Below are 19,377 nucleotides of genomic sequence, written 5' to 3' on the forward strand. Positions count from 1 at the left end.
TTTACATGTGTTAGTCTACACCTGTTGTTTACATGTGTTAGTCTACACCTGTTGTTTATAAAGCATGTGTTAGTCTACACCTGTTGTTTACATGTGTTAGTCTACACCTGTTGTTTACATGTGTTAGTCTACACCTGTTGTTTATAAAGCATGTGTTAGTCTACACCTGTTGTTTACATGTGTTAGTCTACACCTGTTGTTTATAAAGCATGTGTTAGTCTACACCTGTTGTTTACATGTGTTAGTCTACACCTGTTGTTTATAAAGCCTGTGTTAGTCTACACCTGTTGTTTACATGTGTTAGTCTACACCTGTTGTTTATAAAGCATGTGTTAGTCTACACCTGTTGTTTACATGTGTTAGTCTACACCTGTTGTTTACATGTGTTAGTCTACACCTGTTGTTTACAAAGTCTGTGTTAGTCTACACCTGTTGTTTATAAAGCATGTGTTAGTCTACACCTGTTGTTTACATGTGTTAGTCTACACCTGTTGTTTACATGTGTTAGTCTACACCTGTTGTTTACAAAGCATGTGTTAGTCTACACCTGTTGTTTACATGTGTTAGTCTACACCTGTTGTTTACATGTGTTAGTCTACACCTGTTGTTTACATGTGTTAGTCTACACCTGTTGTTTACATGTGTTAGTCTACACCTGTTGTTTATAAAGCATGTGTTAGTCTACACCTGTTGTTTACATGTGTTAGTCTACACCTGTTGTTTACATGTGTTAGTCTACACCTGTTGTTTATAAAGCATGTGTTAGCCTACACCTGTTGTTTATAAAGCCTGTGTTAGTCTACACCTGTTGTTTACATGTGTTAGTCCACACCTGTTGTTTACATGTGTTAGTCTACACCTGTTGTTTATAAATCCTGTGTTAGTCTACACCTGTTGTTTACATGTGTTAGTCTACACCTGTTGTTTACATGTGTTAGTCTACACCTGTTGTTTATAAAGCATGTGTTAGTCTACACCTGTTGTTTACATGTGTTAGTCTACACCTGTTGTTTACATGTGTTAGTTTACACCTGTTGTTTACATGTGTTAGTCTACACCTGTTGTTTACATGTGTTAGTCTACACCTGTTGTTAATAAAGCCTGTGTTAGTCTACACCTGTTGTTTACATGTGTTAGTCTACACCTGTTGTTTACATGTGTTAGTCTACACCTGTTGTTTACATGTGTTAGTTTACACCTGTTGTTTACATGTGTTAGTCTACACCTGTTGTTTACATGTGTTAGTCTACACCTGTTGTTTACATGTGTTAGTCTACACCTGTTGTTTACATGTGTTAGTCTACACCTGTTGTTTACATGTGTTAGTCTACACCTGTTGTTTACATGTGTTAGTCTACACCTGTTGTTTACATGTGGAAAAATCCCATTTGAGTTGCTTTTACTCACCAGTCCGTCTATGAGTCCCATGCCCAGTCCGTAGGGTCCCTTGTTCAGCTCCACTACAAACACCAGACAACACTCATCATCAGGTAGCAGGGCCTCGGGAGGCACGGGGAAGGGGAACTCACATAAACTACCTGTAGAGAGGACACACACTACAGCTAGACACACACACACTACAGCTAGACCCACACTACAGCTATATACACACACACTAGAGCTAGACACACACACACTACAGCTATATACACACACTACAGCTATATACACACACACTAGAGCTAGACATACACACTACAGCTATCCACACATAACACAGAACAACTGACAGACAGCTACAAGGCAGTCCCACACACACAGAACAACTAACACACACAGTGAACGACTAAACAACAGACAGCTCAGACTACGGGGCGGCAGGTAGCCTGGCGGTTAAGAGCGTTGGCCCGGTAACCGAAAGGTCGCTGGTTCTAAATCCCTGAACCGACCAGGTGCAAAATCTTGAGCAAGGCACTTAACCCTGATTGCTCCTGTAAAATTCCTCTGGATTAGTGTCTGCTAAATTACAACACTGTGAAAAAGACATGCAGTACTGAACACTGGTCACCAGGGGGAGACATGCAGTACTGAACACTGGTCACCAGGGGGAGACATGCAGTACTGAACACTGGTCACCATGCAGTACTGAACACTGGTCACCAGGGGGAGACATGCAGTACTGAACACTGGTCACCAGAGGGAGACATGCAGTACTGAACACTGGTCACCAGGGGGAGACATGCAGTACTGAACACTGGTCACCAGGGGGAGACATGCAGAGTTTTATCAGGGAATTAACAGCAGTCCTGAACACTGGTCACCAGGGGGAGACATGCAGTACTGAACACTGGCCACCAGGGGGCGACATGCAGAGTTCATCAGGGAACAACAGCAGTCCTGAACACTGGTCACCAGGGGGAGACATGCAGTACTGAACACTGGTCACCAGGGGGAGACATGCAGTACTGAACACTGGTCACCAGGGGGAGACATGCAGAGTTTTATCAGGGAATTAACAGCAGTCCTGAACACTGGTCACCAGGGGGAGACATGCAGTACTGAACACTGGTCACCAGGGGGAGACATGCAGTGCTGAACACTGGTCACCACAACATGCAGAGTTCATCAGGGAACAACAGCAGTACTGACCACTGGCCACCAGGGGGAGACATGCAGAGTTTTATCAGGGAACAACAGCAGTCCTCTCAGTTACATTGCCAGTCAGATCTCATGTTACGGTGTATTTCATATAGATCACGTCAAAAGGTACTATATTTCCTGATATGTTGCCTGTACAGGAGGTTATATCCTCAAGTCCATTGCTCATGTTATTGTTTTATTTATAAATGTATATGTTACATTCTGTAAAAAACTATATCGCTGTAAATATGTCAGTCAGGTCCATAATTATTGGCACCCTTGATAAAGATTAGTACAATACAAAGATGGGGGAAATATTATCGGCACCCCTGATTAGTATAATAGAAACATAGGGGAAATATTATCGGCACCCCTGATGAGGATTAGTATAATACAAACACTATATTGCTCCAAATAATGGGACCATTAGATTGTTTTATAATTACAGAAAGATATTTTGTTTAACAACTAATAAAATAAAAAAATCCATACAAATTATTGACACCCCTGTTTTCAATACTCCCTACACCCTCTGCTTGCCAGGATAATGACACAGCCTTTTTCTAAAGTGTTTTATGAGATTGGAGAACACTGGGATCTTAGACCATTCCTCCATACAGAATCCTACCAGATGTTTGACGAGTTCTAGAACACACTGGGAGGGATCTTAGACCGTTCCTCCATACAGAATCCTACCAGATGTTTGACGAGTTCTAGAACACACTGGGAGGGATCTTAGACCGTTCCTCCATACAGAATCCTACCAGATGTTTTACGAGTTCTAGAACACACTGGGAGGGATCTTAGACCATGCCTCCATACAGAATCCTACCAGATGTTTGATGAGTTCTAGAACACACTGGGAGGGATCTTAGACCATTCCTCCATACAGAATCCTACCAGATGTTTGACGAGTTCTAGAACACACTGGGAGGGATCTTAGACCGTTCCTCCATACAGAATCCTACCAGATGTTTTATGAGTTCTAGAACACACTGGGAGGGATCTTAGACCGTTCCTCCATACAGAATCCTACCAGATGTTGTATGAGTTCTAGAACACACTGGGAGGGATCTTAGACCATTCCTCCATACAGAATCCTACCAGATGTTAATGAGTTCTAGAACACACTGGGAGGGATCTTAGACCATGGCTCCATACAGAATCCTACCAGATGTTAATGAGTTCTAGAACACACTGGGAGGGATCTCAGACCGTTCCTCCATACAGAATCCTACCAGATGTTTTATGAGTTCTAGAACACACTGGGAGGGATCTCAGACCGTTCCTCCATACAGAATCCTACCAGATGTTTGATGAATTCTAGAACACACTGGGAGGGATCTCAGACCGTTCCTCCATACAGAATCCTACCAGATGTTTGATGAGTTCTAGAACACACTGGGGGGGATCTTAGACTGTTCCTACATACAGAATCCTCCAGATGTTTGATGAATTCTAGAACACACTGGGAGGGATCTTAGACCATTCCTCCATACAGAATCCTACCAGATGTTTTATGAGTTCTAGAACACACTGGGAGGGATCTTAGACCGTTCCTCCATACAGAATCCTACCAGATGTTTGATGAGTTCTAGAACACACTGGGAGGGATCTTAGACCGTTCCTCCATACAGAATCCTACCAGATGTTTTATGAGTTCTAGAACACACTGGGAGGGATCTTAGACCATTCCTCCATACAGAATCCTACCAGATGTTTTATGAGTTCTAGAACACACTGGGAGGGATCTTAGACCATTCCTCCATAGAGAATCCTACCAGATGTTTTATGAGTTCTAGAACACACTGGGAGGGATCTTAGACCGTTCCTCCATACAGAATCCTACCAGATGTTTTATGAGTTCTAGAACACACTGGGAGGGATCTTAGACCATTCCTCCATACAGAATCCTCCAGATGTTTGATGAGTTCTAGAACACACTGGGAGGGATCTTAGACCGTTCCTCCATACAGAATCCTACCAGATGTTTTATGAGTTCTAGAACACACTGGGAGGGATCTTAGACCATTCCTCCATACAGAATCCTACCAGATGTTTGATGAGTTCTAGAACACACTGGGAGGGATCTTAGACTGTTCCTCCATACAGAATCCTACCAGATGTTTTACGAGTTCTAGAACACACTGGGAGGGATCTTAGACCATTCCTCCATACAGAATCCTACCAGATGTTTGATGAGTTCTAGAACACACTGGGAGGGATCTTAGACCGTTCCTCCATACAGAATCCACACAGATCCTTGATATCTGTCGGTCTGCACTTATCGACTATCCTCTTCAATTCAAACCACGGGTTCTCAATGGGGTTCAAGTCAGGAGACTTTGTGGTCCTTCGTAGCTAAGTTGGTAATTCATGGTGCGTGTAACGCCCGGGGTAGTGGGTTCGATACCCAGGACCACCCATAATTAAATGTATGCATAATTATGTCGCTTTGGATAAATGGCATATTAATACAGGACAAAAAATGTAAATGCAAAATGTTCCCATGTTTCATGAGCTGAAATAAAAGATCCCAATTAATGTTCCATACGCACACAAAAAAAGCTTATTTCTCTCAAATTTTGTAAACACATTTGTTGACATCCTTGTCAGTGAGCATTTCTCATTTGCCAAGACAGTCCATCCACCTGACAGGTGTGGCATATCAAGAAGCTGATTAAACAGCATGATCATTACGCAGGTGCACCTTGTGCTGGGGACAATAAAAAGGCCGCAGTTTTGTCACACAATTCTACAGATGTCTCAAGTTTTGAGGGAGCGTGCAATTGGCATGCTGACTGCAGGAATGTCCACCATATCTGTTGTTCATTTCTCTACCATAAGCTGCCTCCAGCGTAGTTGTAGAGAATTTGGCACTAAGTCCAACCGGCCTCACAACCGCAGACCACGTGTAACCAGGCCAGCCCAGGACCTCCACATCAGGCTTCTATACCTGCAGTATCGTCTTAAACCAGCCACCCAGACAGCCGATGAAACTGAGGAGTAGTTTTGTCTGTAATAAAGTCCTTTTGTGGGTAAAAACTCTTTCTGTTTCGCTAGGCCTGGCTCCTCAGTGGGTGGGCCTATGCCCACCCAAGGCTGCACCCCTGGCCATGTCATGAGAAATACATAGATTAGTGCCATAATGAATTAATTTAAATTGACTGCTTTCCTTCTATGAACTGTGACTCAGTAAAATCGTTGAAATTGTTGCATTTTGCGTTTATATTTTTGTGCAGATATTAAAAAAAAAAATATATTAAAACATTAAGGACACCTGCTATTCCCATGACATAGACTGACCAGGTGAAAGCTATGAGGGGGAGTGTTGCTAATGTTCGGTCTACTCCGTTTCTACATTAAACAAAAGTATTTAGTCACTTTATCAAGGGTGTCTAGTGGTTAGAGTGGAGGGGCGGCAGGGTAGCCTAGTGGTTAGAGTGTAGAGGCGGCAGGGTAGCCTAGTGGTTAGAGTGTAGGGGCGGCAGGGTAGTCTAGTGGTTAGAGTGTAGAGGCGGCAGGGTAGCCTGGGTTAGAGTGGAGGGGCGGCAGGGTAGCCTAGTGGTTAGAGTGTAGGGGCGGCAGGGTAGCCTAGTGGTTAGAGTGTAGGGACGGCAGGGTAGTCTAGTGGTTAGAGTGTAGGGACGGCAGGGTAGTCTAGTGGTTAGAGTGTAGAGGCGGCAGGGTAGCCTAGTGGTTAGAGTGTAGAGGCGGCAGGGTAGCCTAGTGGTTAGAGTGTAGGGGCTGCAGGGTAGCCTAGTGGTTAGAGTGTAGGGACGGCAGGGTAGTCTAGTGGTTAGAGTGTAGGGACGGCAGGGTAGTCTAGTGGTTAGAGTGTAGAGGCGGCAGGGTAGCCTAGTGGTTAGAGTGTAGAGGCGGCAGGGTAGCCTAGTGGTTAGAGTGTAGGGGCGGCAGGGTAGCCTAGTGGTTAGAGTGTAGGGACGGCAGGGTAGTCTAGTGGTTAGAGTGTAGGGACGGCAGGGTAGTCTAGTGGTTAGAGTGTAGAGGCGGCAGGGTAGCCTAGTGGTTAGAGTGTAGAGGCGGCAGGGTAGCCTAGTGGTTAGAGTGTAGGGGCGGCAGGGTAGCCTAGTGGTTAGAGTGTAGGGACGGCAGGGTAGTCTAGTGGTTAGAGTGTAGGGACGGCAGGGTAGTCTAGTGGTTAGAGTGTAGGGGCAGCAGGGTAGCCTAGTGGTTAGAGTGTAGGGGCGGCAGGGTAGCCTAGTGGTTAGAGTGTAGGGGCGGCAGGGTAGCCTAGTGGTTAGAGTGTAGGGACGGCAGGGTAGTCTAGTGGTTAGAGTGTAGGGGCAGCAGGGTAGCCTAGTGGTTAGAGTGTAGGGGCAGCAGGGTAGCCTAGTGGTTAGAGTGTAGGGGCGGCAGGGTAGCCTAGTGGTTAGAGTGTAGAGGCGGCAGGGTAGCCTAGTGGTTAGAGTGTAGGGACGGCAGGGTAGCCTAGTGGTTAGAGTGTAGGGGCGGCAGGGTAGCCTAGTGGTTAGAGTGTAGGGACGGCAGGGTAGTCTAGTGGTTAGAGTGTAGGGGCAGCAGGGTAGCCTAGTGGTTAGAGTGTAGGGGCGGCAGGGTAGCCTAGTGGTTAGAGTGTAGAGGCGGCAGGGTAGCCTAGTGGTTAGAGTGTAGAGGCGGCAGGGTAGCCTAGTGGTTAGAGTGTAGGGGCGGCAGGTTAGCCTAGTGGTTAGAGTGTAGAGGCGGCAGGGTAGTCTAGTGGTTAGAGTGTAGAGGTGGCAGGGTAGTCTAGTGGTTAGAGTGGAGGGGCAGCAGGGTAGCCTAGTGGTTAGAGTGTAGAGGCGGCAGGGTAGCCTAGTGGTTAGAGTGTAGAGGTGGCAGGGTAGTCTAGTGGTTAGAGTGGAGGGGCAGCAGGGTAGCCTAGTGGTTAGAGGGTAGAGGCGGCAGGGTAGCCTAGTGGTTAGAGTGTAGAGGCGGCAGGGTAGCCTAGTGGTTAGAGTGTAGAGGAGGCAGGGTAGTCTAGTGGTTAGAGTGTAGAGGAGGCAGGGTAGTCTAGTGGTTAGAGTGTAGAGGCGGCAGGGTAGCCTAGTGGTTAGAGTGTAGGGACGGCAGGGTAGCCTAGTGGTTAGAGTGTAGAGGCGGCAGGGTGTCTAGTGGTTAGAGTGTAGGGACGGCAGGGTAGCCTAGTGGTTAGAGTGTAGAGGCGGCAGGGTAGCCTAGTGGTTAGAGTGTAGGGACGGCAGGGTAGCCTAGTGGTTAGAGTGTAGGGGCGGCAGGGTAGACTAGTGGATAGAGTGTAGGGACGGCAGGGTAGCCTAGTGGTTAGAGTGTAGAGGCGGCAGGGTAGTCTAGTGGTTAGAGTGTAGAGGCGGCAGGGTAGCCTAGTGGTTAGAGCGTAGGGGGGCAGGGTAGCCTAGTGGTTAGAGCGTAGGGGCGGCAGGGTAGCCTAGTGGTTAGAGTGTAGGGACGGCAGGGTAGCCTAGTGGTTAGAGTGTAGAGGCGGCAGGGTAGCCTAGTGGTTAGAGTGTGGAGGCGGCAGGGTAGCCTAGTGGTTAGAGTGTAGAGGCGGCAGGGTAGCCTAGTGGTTAGAGTGTAGGGGCGGCAGGGTAGCCTGGGTTAGAGTGTAGGGGCGGTACGGTAGCCTGGGTTAGAGTGTAGGGGCGGCAGGGTAGTCTAGTGGTTAGAGTGTGGAGGCGGCAGGGTAGCCTAGTGGTTAGAGTGTAGGGGCAGCAGGGTAGCCTAGTGGTTAGAGTGTAGGGGCGGCAGGGTAGTCTAGTGGTTAGAGTGTAGAGGCGGCAGGGTAGCCTAGTGGTTAGAGTGTAGGGGCGGCAGGGTAGTCTAGTGGTTAGAGTGTAGAGGCGGCAGGGTAGCCTGGGTTAGAGTGGAGGGGCGGCAGGGTAGCCTAGTGGTTAGAGTGTAGGGGCGGCAGGGTAGCCTAGTGGTTAGAGTGTAGGGATGGCAGGGTAGTCTAGTGGTTAGAGTGTAGGGACGGCAGGGTAGTCTAGTGGTTAGAGTGTAGAGGCGGCAGGGTAGCCTAGTGGTTAGAGTGTAGAGGCGGCAGGGTAGCCTAGTGGTTAGAGTGTAGGGGCGGCAGGGTAGCCTAGTGGTTAGAGTGTAGGGACGGCAGGGTAGTCTAGTGGTTAGAGTGTAGGGACGGCAGGGTAGTCTAGTGGTTAGAGTGTAGAGGCGGCAGGTTAGCCTAGTGGTTAGAGTGTAGAGGCGGCAGGGTAGCCTAGTGGTTAGAGTGTAGGGGCGGCAGGGTAGCCTAGTGGTTAGAGTGTAGGGACGGCAGGGTAGTCTAGTGGTTAGAGTGTAGGGACGGCAGGGTAGTCTAGTGGTTAGAGTGTAGAGGCGGCAGGGTAGCCTAGTGGTTAGAGTGTAGAGGCGGCAGGGTAGCCTAGTGGTTAGAGTGTAGGGGTGGCAGGGTAGCCTAGTGGTTAGAGTGTAGGGACGGCAGGGTAGTCTAGTGGTTAGAGTGTAGGGACGGCAGGGTAGTCTAGTGGTTAGAGTGTAGGGGCAGCAGGGTAGCCTAGTGGTTAGAGTGTAGGGGCGGCAGGGTAGCCTAGTGGTTAGAGTGTAGGGGCGGCAGGGTAGCCTAGTGGTTAGAGTGTAGGGACGGCAGGGTAGTCTAGTGGTTAGAGTGTAGGGGCAGCAGGGTAGCCTAGTGGTTAGAGTGTAGGGGCAGCAGGGTAGCCTAGTGGTTAGAGTGTAGGGGCGGCAGGGTAGCCTAGTGGTTAGAGTGTAGAGGCGGCAGGGTAGCCTAGTGGTTAGAGTGTAGGGATGGCAGGGTAGCCTAGTGGTTAGAGTGTAGGGGCGGCAGGGTAGCCTAGTGGTTAGAGTGTAGGGACGGCAGGGTAGTCTAGTGGTTAGAGTGTAGGGGCAGCAGGGTAGCCTAGTGGTTAGAGTGTAGGGGCGGCAGGGTAGCCTAGTGGTTAGAGTGTAGAGGCGGCAGGGTAGCCTAGTGGTTAGAGTGTAGAGGCGGCAGGGTAGCCTAGTGGTTAGAGTGTAGGGGAGGCAGGGTAGCCTAGTGGTTAGAGTGTAGGGGCGGCAGGGTAGTCTAGTGGTTAGAGTGTAGGGGCGGCAGGTTAGCCTAGTGGTTAGAGTGTAGAGGCGGCAGGGTAGTCTAGTGGTTAGAGTGTAGAGGTGGCAGGGTAGTCTAGTGGTTAGAGTGGAGGGGCAGCAGGGTAGCCTAGTGGTTAGAGTGTAGAGGCGGCAGGGTAGCCTAGTGGTTAGAGTGTAGAGGTGGCAGGGTAGTCTAGTGGTTAGAGTGGAGGGGCAGCAGGGTAGCCTAGTGGTTAGAGTGTAGAGGCGGCAGGGTAGCCTAGTGGTTAGAGTGTAGAGGCGGCAGGGTAGCCTAGTGGTTAGAGTGTAGAGGAGGCAGGGTAGTCTAGTGGTTAGAGTGTAGAGGAGGCAGGGTAGACTAGTGGTTAGAGTGTAGAGGCGGCAGGGTAGCCTAGTGGTTAGAGTGTAGGGACGGCAGGGTAGCCTAGTGGTTAGAGTGTAGAGGCGGCAGGGTGTCTAGTGGTTAGAGTGTAGGGACGGCAGGGTAGCCTAGTGGTTAGAGTGTAGAGGCGGCAGGGTAGCCTAGTGGTTAGAGTGTAGGGACGGCAGGGTAGCCTAGTGGTTAGAGTGTAGGGGCGGCAGGGTAGACTAGTGGATAGAGTGTAGGGACGGCAGGGTAGCCTAGTGGTTAGAGTGTAGAGGCGGCAGGGTATTCTAGTGGTTAGAGTGTAGAGGCGGCAGGGTAGCCTAGTGGTTAGAGCGTAGGGGGGCAGGGTAGCCTAGTGGTTAGAGCGTAGGGGCGGCAGGGTAGCCTAGTGGTTAGAGTGTAGGGACGGCAGGGTAGCCTAGTGGTTAGAGTGTAGAGGCGGCAGGGTAGCCTAGTGGTTAGAGTGTGGAGGCGGCAGGGTAGCCTAGTGGTTAGAGTGTGGAGGCGGCAGGGTAGCCTAGTGGTTAGAGTGTAGGGGCGGCAGGGTAGCCTGGGTTAGAGTGTAGGGGCGGTACGGTAGCCTGGGTTAGAGTGTAGGGGCGGCAGGGTAGTCTAGTGGTTAGAGTGTGGAGGCGGCAGGGTAGCCTAGTGGTTAGAGTGTAGGGGCAGCAGGGTAGCCTAGTGGTTAGAGTGTAGGGGCGGCAGGGTAGGCTAGTGGTTAGAGTGTAGAGGCGGCAGGGTAGCCTAGTGGTTAGAGTGTAGAGGCGGCAGGGTAGCCTAGTGGTTAGAGTGTAGGGGCGGCAGGATAGCCTAGTGGTTAGAGTGTAGGGGTGGCAGGGTAGCCTAGTGGTTAGAGTGGAGGGGCAGCAGGGTAGCCTAGTGGTTAGAGTGTAGAGAAGGCAGGGTAGCCTAGTGGATAGAGTGTAGAGGCGGCAGGGTAGCCTAGTGGTTAGAGTGTAGGGGCGGCAGGGTAGCCTAGTGGTTAGAGTGTAGAGGCGGCAGGGTAGCCTAGTGGTTAGAGTGTAGAGGCGGCAGGGTAGCCTAGTGGTTAGAGTGTAGGGGCGGCAGGGTAGCCTAGTGGTTAGAGTGTAGGGGCGGCAGGATAGCCTAGTGGTTAGAGTGTAGGGGCGGCAGGATAGTCTAGTGGTTAGAGTGTAGGGGTGGCAGGGTAGCCTGGGTTAGAGTGTAGGGATGGCAGGGTAACCTAGTGGTTAGAGTGTAGGGGTGGCAGGGTAGCCTAGTGGTTAGAGCGTAGGGACGGCAGGTTAGCCTAGTGGTTAGAGTGTAGAGGTGGCAGGGTAGCCTAGTGGTTAGAGTGTAGAGGCGGCAGGGTAGCCTAGTGGTTAGAGTGTAGGGGCGGCAGGATAGCCTAGTGGTTAGAGTGTAGGGGTGGCAGGGTAGCCTAGTGGTTAGAGTGGAGGGGCAGCAGGGTAGCCTAGTGGTTAGAGTGTAGAGGCGGCAGGGTAGCCTAGTGGATAGAGTGTAGAGGCGGCAGGGTAGCCTAGTGGTTAGAGTGTAGGGGCGGCAGGGTAGCCTAGTGGTTAGAGTGTAGAGGCGGCAGGGTAGCCTAGTGGTTAGAGTGTAGAGGCGGCAGGGTAGCCTAGTGGTTAGAGTGTAGGGGCGGCAGGGTAGCCTAGTGGTTAGAGTGTAGGGGCGGCAGGATAGCCTAGTGGTTAGAGTGTAGGGGCGGCAGGATAGTCTAGTGGTTAGAGTGTAGGGGTGGCAGGGTAGCCTGGGTTAGAGTGTAGGGATGGCAGGGTAACCTAGTGGTTAGAGTGTAGGGGTGGCAGGGTAGCCTAGTGGTTAGAGCGTAGGGACGGCAGGTTAGCCTAGTGGTTAGAGTGTAGAGGTGGCAGGGTAGCCTAGTGGTTAGAGTGTGGAGGCGGCAGGGTAGCCTAGTGGTTAGAGTGTAGAGGCGGCAGGGTAGCCTAGTGGTTAGAGTGTAGGGACGGCAGGGTAGCCTGGGTTAGAGTGTAGGGGCGGCACGGTAGCCTGGGTTAGAGTGTAGGGGCGGCAGGGTAGTCTAGTGGTTAGAGTGTGGAGGCGGCAGGGTAGCCTAGTGGTTAGAGTGTAGGGGCAGCAGGGTAGCCTAGTGGTTAGAGTGTAGGGGCGGCAGGGTAGTCTAGTGGTTAGAGTGTAGAGGCGGCAGGGTAGCCTAGTGGTTAGAGTGTAGAGGCGGCAGGGTAGCCTAGTGGTTAGAGTGTAGGGGCGGCAGGATAGCCTAGTGGTTAGAGTGTAGGGGTGGCAGGGTAGCCTAGTGGTTAGAGTGGAGGGGCAGCAGGGTAGCCTAGTGGTTAGAGTGTAGAGGCGGCAGGGTAGCCTAGTGGATAGAGTGTAGAGGCGGCAGGGTAGCCTAGTGGTTAGAGTGTAGGGGCGGCAGGGTAGCCTAGTGGTTAGAGTGTAGAGGCGGCAGGGTAGCCTAGTGGTTAGAGTGTAGAGGCGGCAGGGTAGCCTAGTGGTTAGAGTGTAGGGGCGGCAGGGTAGCCTAGTGGTTAGAGTGTAGGGGCGGCAGGGTAGTCTAGTGGTTAGAGTGTAGAGGCGGCAGGGTAGCCTAGTGGTTAGAGTGTAGAGGCGGCAGGGTAGCCTAGTGGTTAGAGTGTAGGGGCGGCAGGGTAGCCTAGTGGTTAGAGTGTAGGGGCGGCAGGGTAGCCTAGTGGTTAGAGTGTAGGGGCGGCAGGATAGCCTAGTGGTTAGAGTGTAGGGGCGGCAGGATAGTCTAGTGGTTAGAGTGTAGGGGTGGCAGGGTAGCCTGGGTTAGAGTGTAGGGATGGCAGGGTAACCTAGTGGTTAGAGTGTAGGGGTGGCAGGGTAGCCTAGTGGTTAGAGCGTAGGGACGGCAGGTTAGCCTAGTGGTTAGAGTGTAGAGGTGGCAGGGTAGCCTAGTGGTTAGAGTGTGGAGGCGGCAGGGTAGCCTAGTGGTTAGAGTGTAGAGGCGGCAGGGTAGCCTAGTGGTTAGAGTGTAGGGACGGCAGGGTAGCCTGGGTTAGAGTGTAGGGGCGGCACGGTAGCCTGGGTTAGAGTGTAGGGGCGGCAGGGTAGTCTAGTGGTTAGAGTGTGGAGGCGGCAGGGTAGCCTAGTGGTTAGAGTGTAGGGGCAGCAGGGTAGCCTAGTGGTTAGAGTGTAGGGGCGGCAGGGTAGTCTAGTGGTTAGAGTGTAGAGGCGGCAGGGTAGCCTAGTGGTTAGAGTGTAGAGGCGGCAGGGTAGCCTAGTGGTTAGAGTGTAGGGGCGGCAGGATAGCCTAGTGGTTAGAGTGTAGGGGTGGCAGGGTAGCCTAGTGGTTAGAGTGGAGGGGCAGCAGGGTAGCCTAGTGGTTAGAGTGTAGAGGCGGCAGGGTAGCCTAGTGGATAGAGTGTAGAGGCGGCAGGGTAGCCTAGTGGTTAGAGTGTAGGGGCGGCAGGGTAGCCTAGTGGTTAGAGTGTAGAGGCGGCAGGGTAGCCTAGTGGTTAGAGTGTAGAGGCGGCAGGGTAGCCTAGTGGTTAGAGTGTAGGGGCGGCAGGGTAGCCTAGTGGTTAGAGTGTAGGGGCGGCAGGATAGCCTAGTGGTTAGAGTGTAGGGGCGGCAGGATAGTCTAGTGGTTAGAGTGTAGGGGTGGCAGGGTAGCCTGGGTTAGAGTGTAGGGATGGCAGGGTAGCCTAGTGGTTAGAGTGTAGGGGTGGCAGGGTAGCCTGGGTTAGAGTGTAGGGACGGCAGGGTAGCCTAGTGGTTAGAGTGTAGAGGCGGCAGGATAGCCTAGTGGTTAGAGTGTAGGGGCGGCAGGATAGCCTAGTGGTTAGAGTGTAGTGGTGGCACGGTAGCCTAGTGGTTAGAGTGGAGGGGCAGCAGGGTAGCCTGGGTTAGAGTGTAGGGACGGCAGGGTAGCCTAGTGGTCAGAGTGTAGGGACGGCAAGGTAGCCTAGTGCTTAGAGTGTAGGGGTGGCAGGGTAGCCTAGTGGTTAGAGTGTAGAGTGTTGTCCCCAGTCCACCTGGCTGTGCTGCTGCTCCAGTTTCAACTGTTCTGCCTTATTATTATTCGACCATGCTGGTCATTTATGAACATTTGAACATCTTGGCCATGTTCTGTTATAATCTCCACCCGGCACAGCCAGAAGAGGACTGGCCATCCCACATATGCTCTCTCTAATTCTCTCTTTCTTTCTCTCTCTCGGAGGACCTGAGCCATAGGACCATGCCCCAGGAATACCTGACATGATGACTCCTTGCTGTCCCCAGTCCACCTGACTGTGCTGCTGCTCCAGTTTCAACTATTCTGCCTTATTATTATTCGACCATGCTGGTCATTTATGAACATTTGAACATCTTGACCATGTTTTGTTATAATCTCCACCCGGCACAGCCAGAAGAGGACTGGCCACCCCACATAGCCTGGTTCCTCTCTAGGTTTCTTCCTAGGTTTTGGCCTTTCTAGGGAGTTTTTCCTAGCCACCGTGCTTCTACACCTGCATTGCTTGCTGTTTGGGGTTTTAGGCTGGGTTTCTGTACAGCACTTTGAGATATCAGCTGATGTACGAAGGGCTATATAAATACATTTGATTTGATTTTGATTTGATTTAGAGGTGGCAGGGTAGCCTAGTGGTTAGAGTGTAGGGACGGCAGGGTAGCCTAGTGGTTAGAGCGTAGGGACGGCAGGGTAGCCTAGTGGTTAGAGCGTAGGGACGGCAGGGTAGCCTAGTGGTTAGAGTGTAGGGGCGGCAGGATAGCCTAGTGGTTAGAGTGTAGTGGTGGCACGGTAGCCTAGTGGTTAGAGTGGAGGGGCAGCAGGGTAGCCTGGGTTAGAGTGTAGGGACGGCAGGGTAGCCTAGTGGTCAGAGTGTAGGGACGGCAAGGTAGCCTAGTGCTTAGAGTGTAGGGGTGGCAGGGTAGCCTAGTGGTTAGAGTGTAGAGTGTTGTCCCCAGTCCACCTGGCTGTGCTGCTGCTCCAGTTTCAACTGTTCTGCCTTATTATTATTCGACCATGCTGGTCATTTATGAACATTTGAACATCTTGGCCATGTTCTGTTATAATCTCCACCCGGCACAGCCAGAAGAGGACTGGCCATCCCACATATGCTCTCTCTAATTCTCTCTTTCTTTCTCTCTCTCGGAGGACCTGAGCCATAGGACCATGCCCCAGGAATACCTGACATGATGACTCCTTGCTGTCCCCAGTCCACCTGACTGTGCTGCTGCTCCAGTTTCAACTATTCTGCCTTATTATTATTCGACCATGCTGGTCATTTATGAACATTTGAACATCTTGACCATGTTTTGTTATAATCTCCACCCGGCACAGCCAGAAGAGGACTGGCCACCCCACATAGCCTGGTTCCTCTCTAGGTTTCTTCCTAGGTTTTGGCCTTTCTAGGGAGTTTTTCCTAGCCACCGTGCTTCTACACCTGCATTGCTTGCTGTTTGGGGTTTTAGGCTGGGTTTCTGTACAGCACTTTGAGATATCAGCTGATGTACGAAGGGCTATATAAATACATTTGATTTGATTTTGATTTGATTTAGAGGTGGCAGGGTAGCCTAGTGGTTAGAGTGTAGGGACGGCAGGGTAGCCTAGTGGTTAGAGCGTAGGGACGGCAGGGTAGCCTAGTGGTTAGAGCGTAGGGACGGCAGGGTAGCCTAGTGGTTAGAGTGTAGGGGTGGCAGGGTAGCCTAGTGGTTAGAGTGTAGGGGTGGCAGGGTAGCCTAGTGGTTGGAGTGTAGGGGCGGCAGGGTAGACTAGTGGTTAGAGTGTAGGGGCGGCAGGGTAGCCTAGTGGTTAGAGCGTAGGGGCGGCAGGGTAGCCTAGTGGTTAGAGTGTAGGGGCGGCAGGGTAGCCTAGTGGTTAGAGCGTAGGGACGGCAGGGTAGCCTAGTGGTTAGAGTGTAGGGGTGGCAGGGTAGCCTAGTGGTTAGAGTGTAGGGGCGGCAGGGTAGACTAGTGGTTAGAGTGTAGGGGCGGCAGGGTAGCCTAGTGGTTAGAGCGTAGGGGCGGCAGGGTAGCCTAGTGGTTAGAGTGTAGGGGCGGCAGGGTAGCCTAGTGGTTAGAGCGTAGGGACGGCAGGGTAGCCTAGTGGTTAGAGCGTTGGACTAGTAACCGGAAGGTTGCAAGTTCTAACCCCTGAGCTGACAAGGTACAAATTTGTCGTTCTGCCCCTGAACAGGCAGTTCCTAGGACGTCATTAAAAATAAGAATTTGTTCTTAACTGACTTAGTTAAATAAAGGTAAAAAAAAAAAAATCTATATGTCTCAGCTCTTGGATGATTCCATATTATACTTCTCTATTGCCTTGTGTATATTATCCATATATAAACAGGAGTCTTTACCCTCTAGTCCGTTGTGTATATTATCCATATATAAACATATATGTGTCAGTAGAGGAGTCTATACCCTCTAGTCCGTTGTGTATATTACCCATATATAAAACAGGAGTCTATACCCTCTAGTCCGTTGTGTATATTATCCATATATAAACATATATGTGTCAGTAGAGGAGTCTTTACCCTCTAGTCCGTTGTGTATATTACCCATATATAAACAGGAGTCTTTACCCTCTAGTCCGTTGTGTATATTACCCATATATAAACAGGAGTCTTTACCCTCTAGTCCGTTGTGTATATTACCCATATATAAACATATATGTGTCAGTAGAGGAGTCTTTACCCTCTAGTCCGTTGTGTATATTACCCATATATAAACAGGAGTCTTTACCCTCTAGTCCGTTGTGTATATTACCCATATATAAACATATATGTGTCAGTAGAGGAGTCTTTACCCTCTAGTCCGTTGTGTATATTACCCATATATAAACAGGAGTCTTTACCCTCTAGTCCGTTGTGTATATTACCCATATATAAACAGGAGTCTATACCCTCTAGTCCGTTGTGTATATTACCCATATATAAACAGGAGTCTATACCCTCTAGTCCGTTGTGTATATTACCCATATATAAACAGGAGTCTTTACCCTCTAGTCCGTTGTGTATATTATCCATATATAAACATATGTGTCAGTAGAGGAGTCTTTACCCTCTAGTCCGTTGTGTATATTACCCATATATAAACAGGAGTCTTTACCCTCTAGTCCGTTGTGTATATTACCCATATATAAACAGGAGTCTTTACCCTCTAGTCCGTTGTGTATATTATCCATATATAAACATATGTGTCAGTAGAGGAGTCTTTACCCTCTAGTCCGTTGTGTATATTACCCATATATAAACAGGAGTCTTTACCCTCTAGTCCGTTGTGTATATTATCCATATATAAACATATATGTGTCAGTAGAGGAGTCTTTACCCTCTAGTCCATTGTGTATATTACCCATATATAAACAGGAGTCTTTACCCTCTAGTCCGTTGTGTATATTACCCATATATAAACATATATGTGCCAGCAGAGGAGTCTTTACCCTCTAGTCCGTTGTGTATATTACCCATATATAAACAGAAGTTTTTACCCTCTAGTCCATTGTGTATATTACCCATATATAAACAGGAGTCTTTACCCTCTAGTCCGTTGTGTATATTACCCATATATAAACAGGAGTCCTTACCCTCTAATCCATTGCTTTTCTTCCCGTCCGTTGAAGGTCTGCTATTACTGCAGCCGTTGACCTGGGGGGCGTGTCCAACCAGGTCAGCCCCACCCCCCTCGGGGTTCCGGGGCGTGTTGGGCGAAGTCAGGAGGCACGAAGGGTCCTGGTTGGTCGGCCGGAGGTGGGGGGCGGTGCCATTTCTCCTCACACTGTTGTGACATTGGCCTGGGGTTCTGTCCCTCACCCACTCCTCCACCCCTCCTGACCGTGGACTGTTGTGGGACGAAGGGAACTCCCTCTGGAGGTTGTGGGGGGGGTGGGGGTGGGGGGATAAAACAACACGCAGTTAGAACACTGTTAAAGGCAGGACTGTGTGTGTGTGTTGCCTGCAGTGGGACTCTCTCAGTAACACCAGAGAATTATCCATCCAGCCTTCCTGATTCACTACTTACTGGTCCTAAAGCCTTAATCTGATTACCATGGCTGTCATGTCTGGGACTTGGCTCCTCCTCCAGGGTGGCTGTAATGTCTGGGACTTGGCTCCTCCTCCAGGGTAGATGTCATGTCTGGGACTTGGCTCCTCCTCCAGGGTAGATGTCATGTCTGGGACTTGGTACCTCCAGGGTAGATGTCATGTCTGGGACTTGTGTCTGGGACTTGGCTCCTCCAGGGTAGATGTCATGTCTGGGACTTGGTACCTCCAGGGTAGATGTCATGTCTGGGACTTGGCTCCTCCTCCAGGGTAGATGTCATGTCTGGGACTTGGCTCCTCCTCAAGGGTAGATGTCATGTCTGGGACTTGGCTCCTCCTCCAGGGTAGATGTCATGTCTGGGACTTGGTACCTCCAGGGTAGATGTCATGTCTGGGACTTGTGTCTGGGACTTGGCTCCTCCGGTGTAGATGTCATGTCTGGGACTTGGAACCTCCAGGGTAGATGTCATGTCTGGGACTTGGCTCCTCCTCAAGGGTAGATGTCATGTCTGGGACTTGGTACCTCCAGGGTAGATGTCATGTCTGGGACTTGGTTCCTCCAGGGTAGATGTCATGTCTGGGACTTGGCTCCTCCAGGGTAGATGTCATGTCTGGGACTTGGCTCCTCCAGGGTAGATGTCATGTCTGGGACTTGGTACCTCCAGGGTGGCTGTCATGTCTGGGACTTGGTACCTCCAGGGTGGCTGTCATGTCTGGGACTTGGCACCTCCAGGGTGGCTGTCATGTCTGGGACTTGGCTCTTCCAGGGTAGATGTCATGTCTGGGACTTGGCTCCTCCTCCAGGGTGGCTGTCATGTCTGGGACTTGGCTCTTCCAGGGTAGATGTCATGTCTGGGACTTGGTACCTCCAGGGTGGCTGTCATGTCTGGGACTTGGCTCCTACAGGGTAAATGTCATTCTGGGACTTGGCTCCTCCAGGGTAGATGTCATGTCTGGGACTTGGTACCTCCAGGGTGGCTGTCATGTCTGGGACTTGGCTCCTCCAGGGTAGATGTCATGTCTGGGACTTGGCTCCTCCAGGGTAGATGTCATGTCTGGGACTTGGTACCTCCAGGGTAGATGTCATGTCTGGGACTTGGTTCCTCCAGGGTAGATGTCATGTCTGGGACTTGGCTCCTCCAGGGTAGATGTCATGTCTGGGACTTGGCTCCTCCAGGGTAGATGTCATGTCTGGGACTTGGCACCTCCAGGGTAGATGTCATGTCTGGGACTTGGTACCTCCAGGGTAGATGTCATGTCTGGGACTTGGTACCTCCAGGGTAGATGTCATGTCTGGGACTTGGCTCCTCCCCCAGGGTAGATGTCATGTCTGGGACTTGGCTCCTCCAGGGTAGCTGTCATGTCTGGGACTTGGCTCCTCCTCCAGGGTAGATGTCATGTCTGGGACTTGGCTCCTCCAGGGTAGATGTCATGTCT

The 19,377-nt window shown here is 50.7% G+C and overlaps 1 protein-coding gene across 1 annotated transcript in view; it reads right to left on the reverse strand.

Moving 5' to 3' along the window:
* LOC139405250 (ras-associating and dilute domain-containing protein-like) overlaps nt 1-19,377 on the reverse strand; it is a 97,689-nt gene that overhangs the window by 9,660 nt on the left and 68,652 nt on the right. The window contains exons 17-18 of the mRNA XM_071147689.1: nt 17,487-17,766; nt 1,408-1,538 (exon numbers count right to left, since the gene is read on the reverse strand). Coding sequence (XP_071003790.1) covers nt 1,408-1,538; nt 17,487-17,766 — 411 coding nt within the window. The remainder of the gene's footprint in view (nt 1-1,407; nt 1,539-17,486; nt 17,767-19,377) is intronic.

The sequence above is a fragment of the Oncorhynchus clarkii genome, unplaced genomic scaffold, assembly GCF_045791955.1.
Source record: "Oncorhynchus clarkii lewisi isolate Uvic-CL-2024 unplaced genomic scaffold, UVic_Ocla_1.0 unplaced_contig_6271_pilon_pilon, whole genome shotgun sequence".
NCBI classification, from domain to species: domain Eukaryota; kingdom Metazoa; phylum Chordata; class Actinopteri; order Salmoniformes; family Salmonidae; genus Oncorhynchus; species Oncorhynchus clarkii.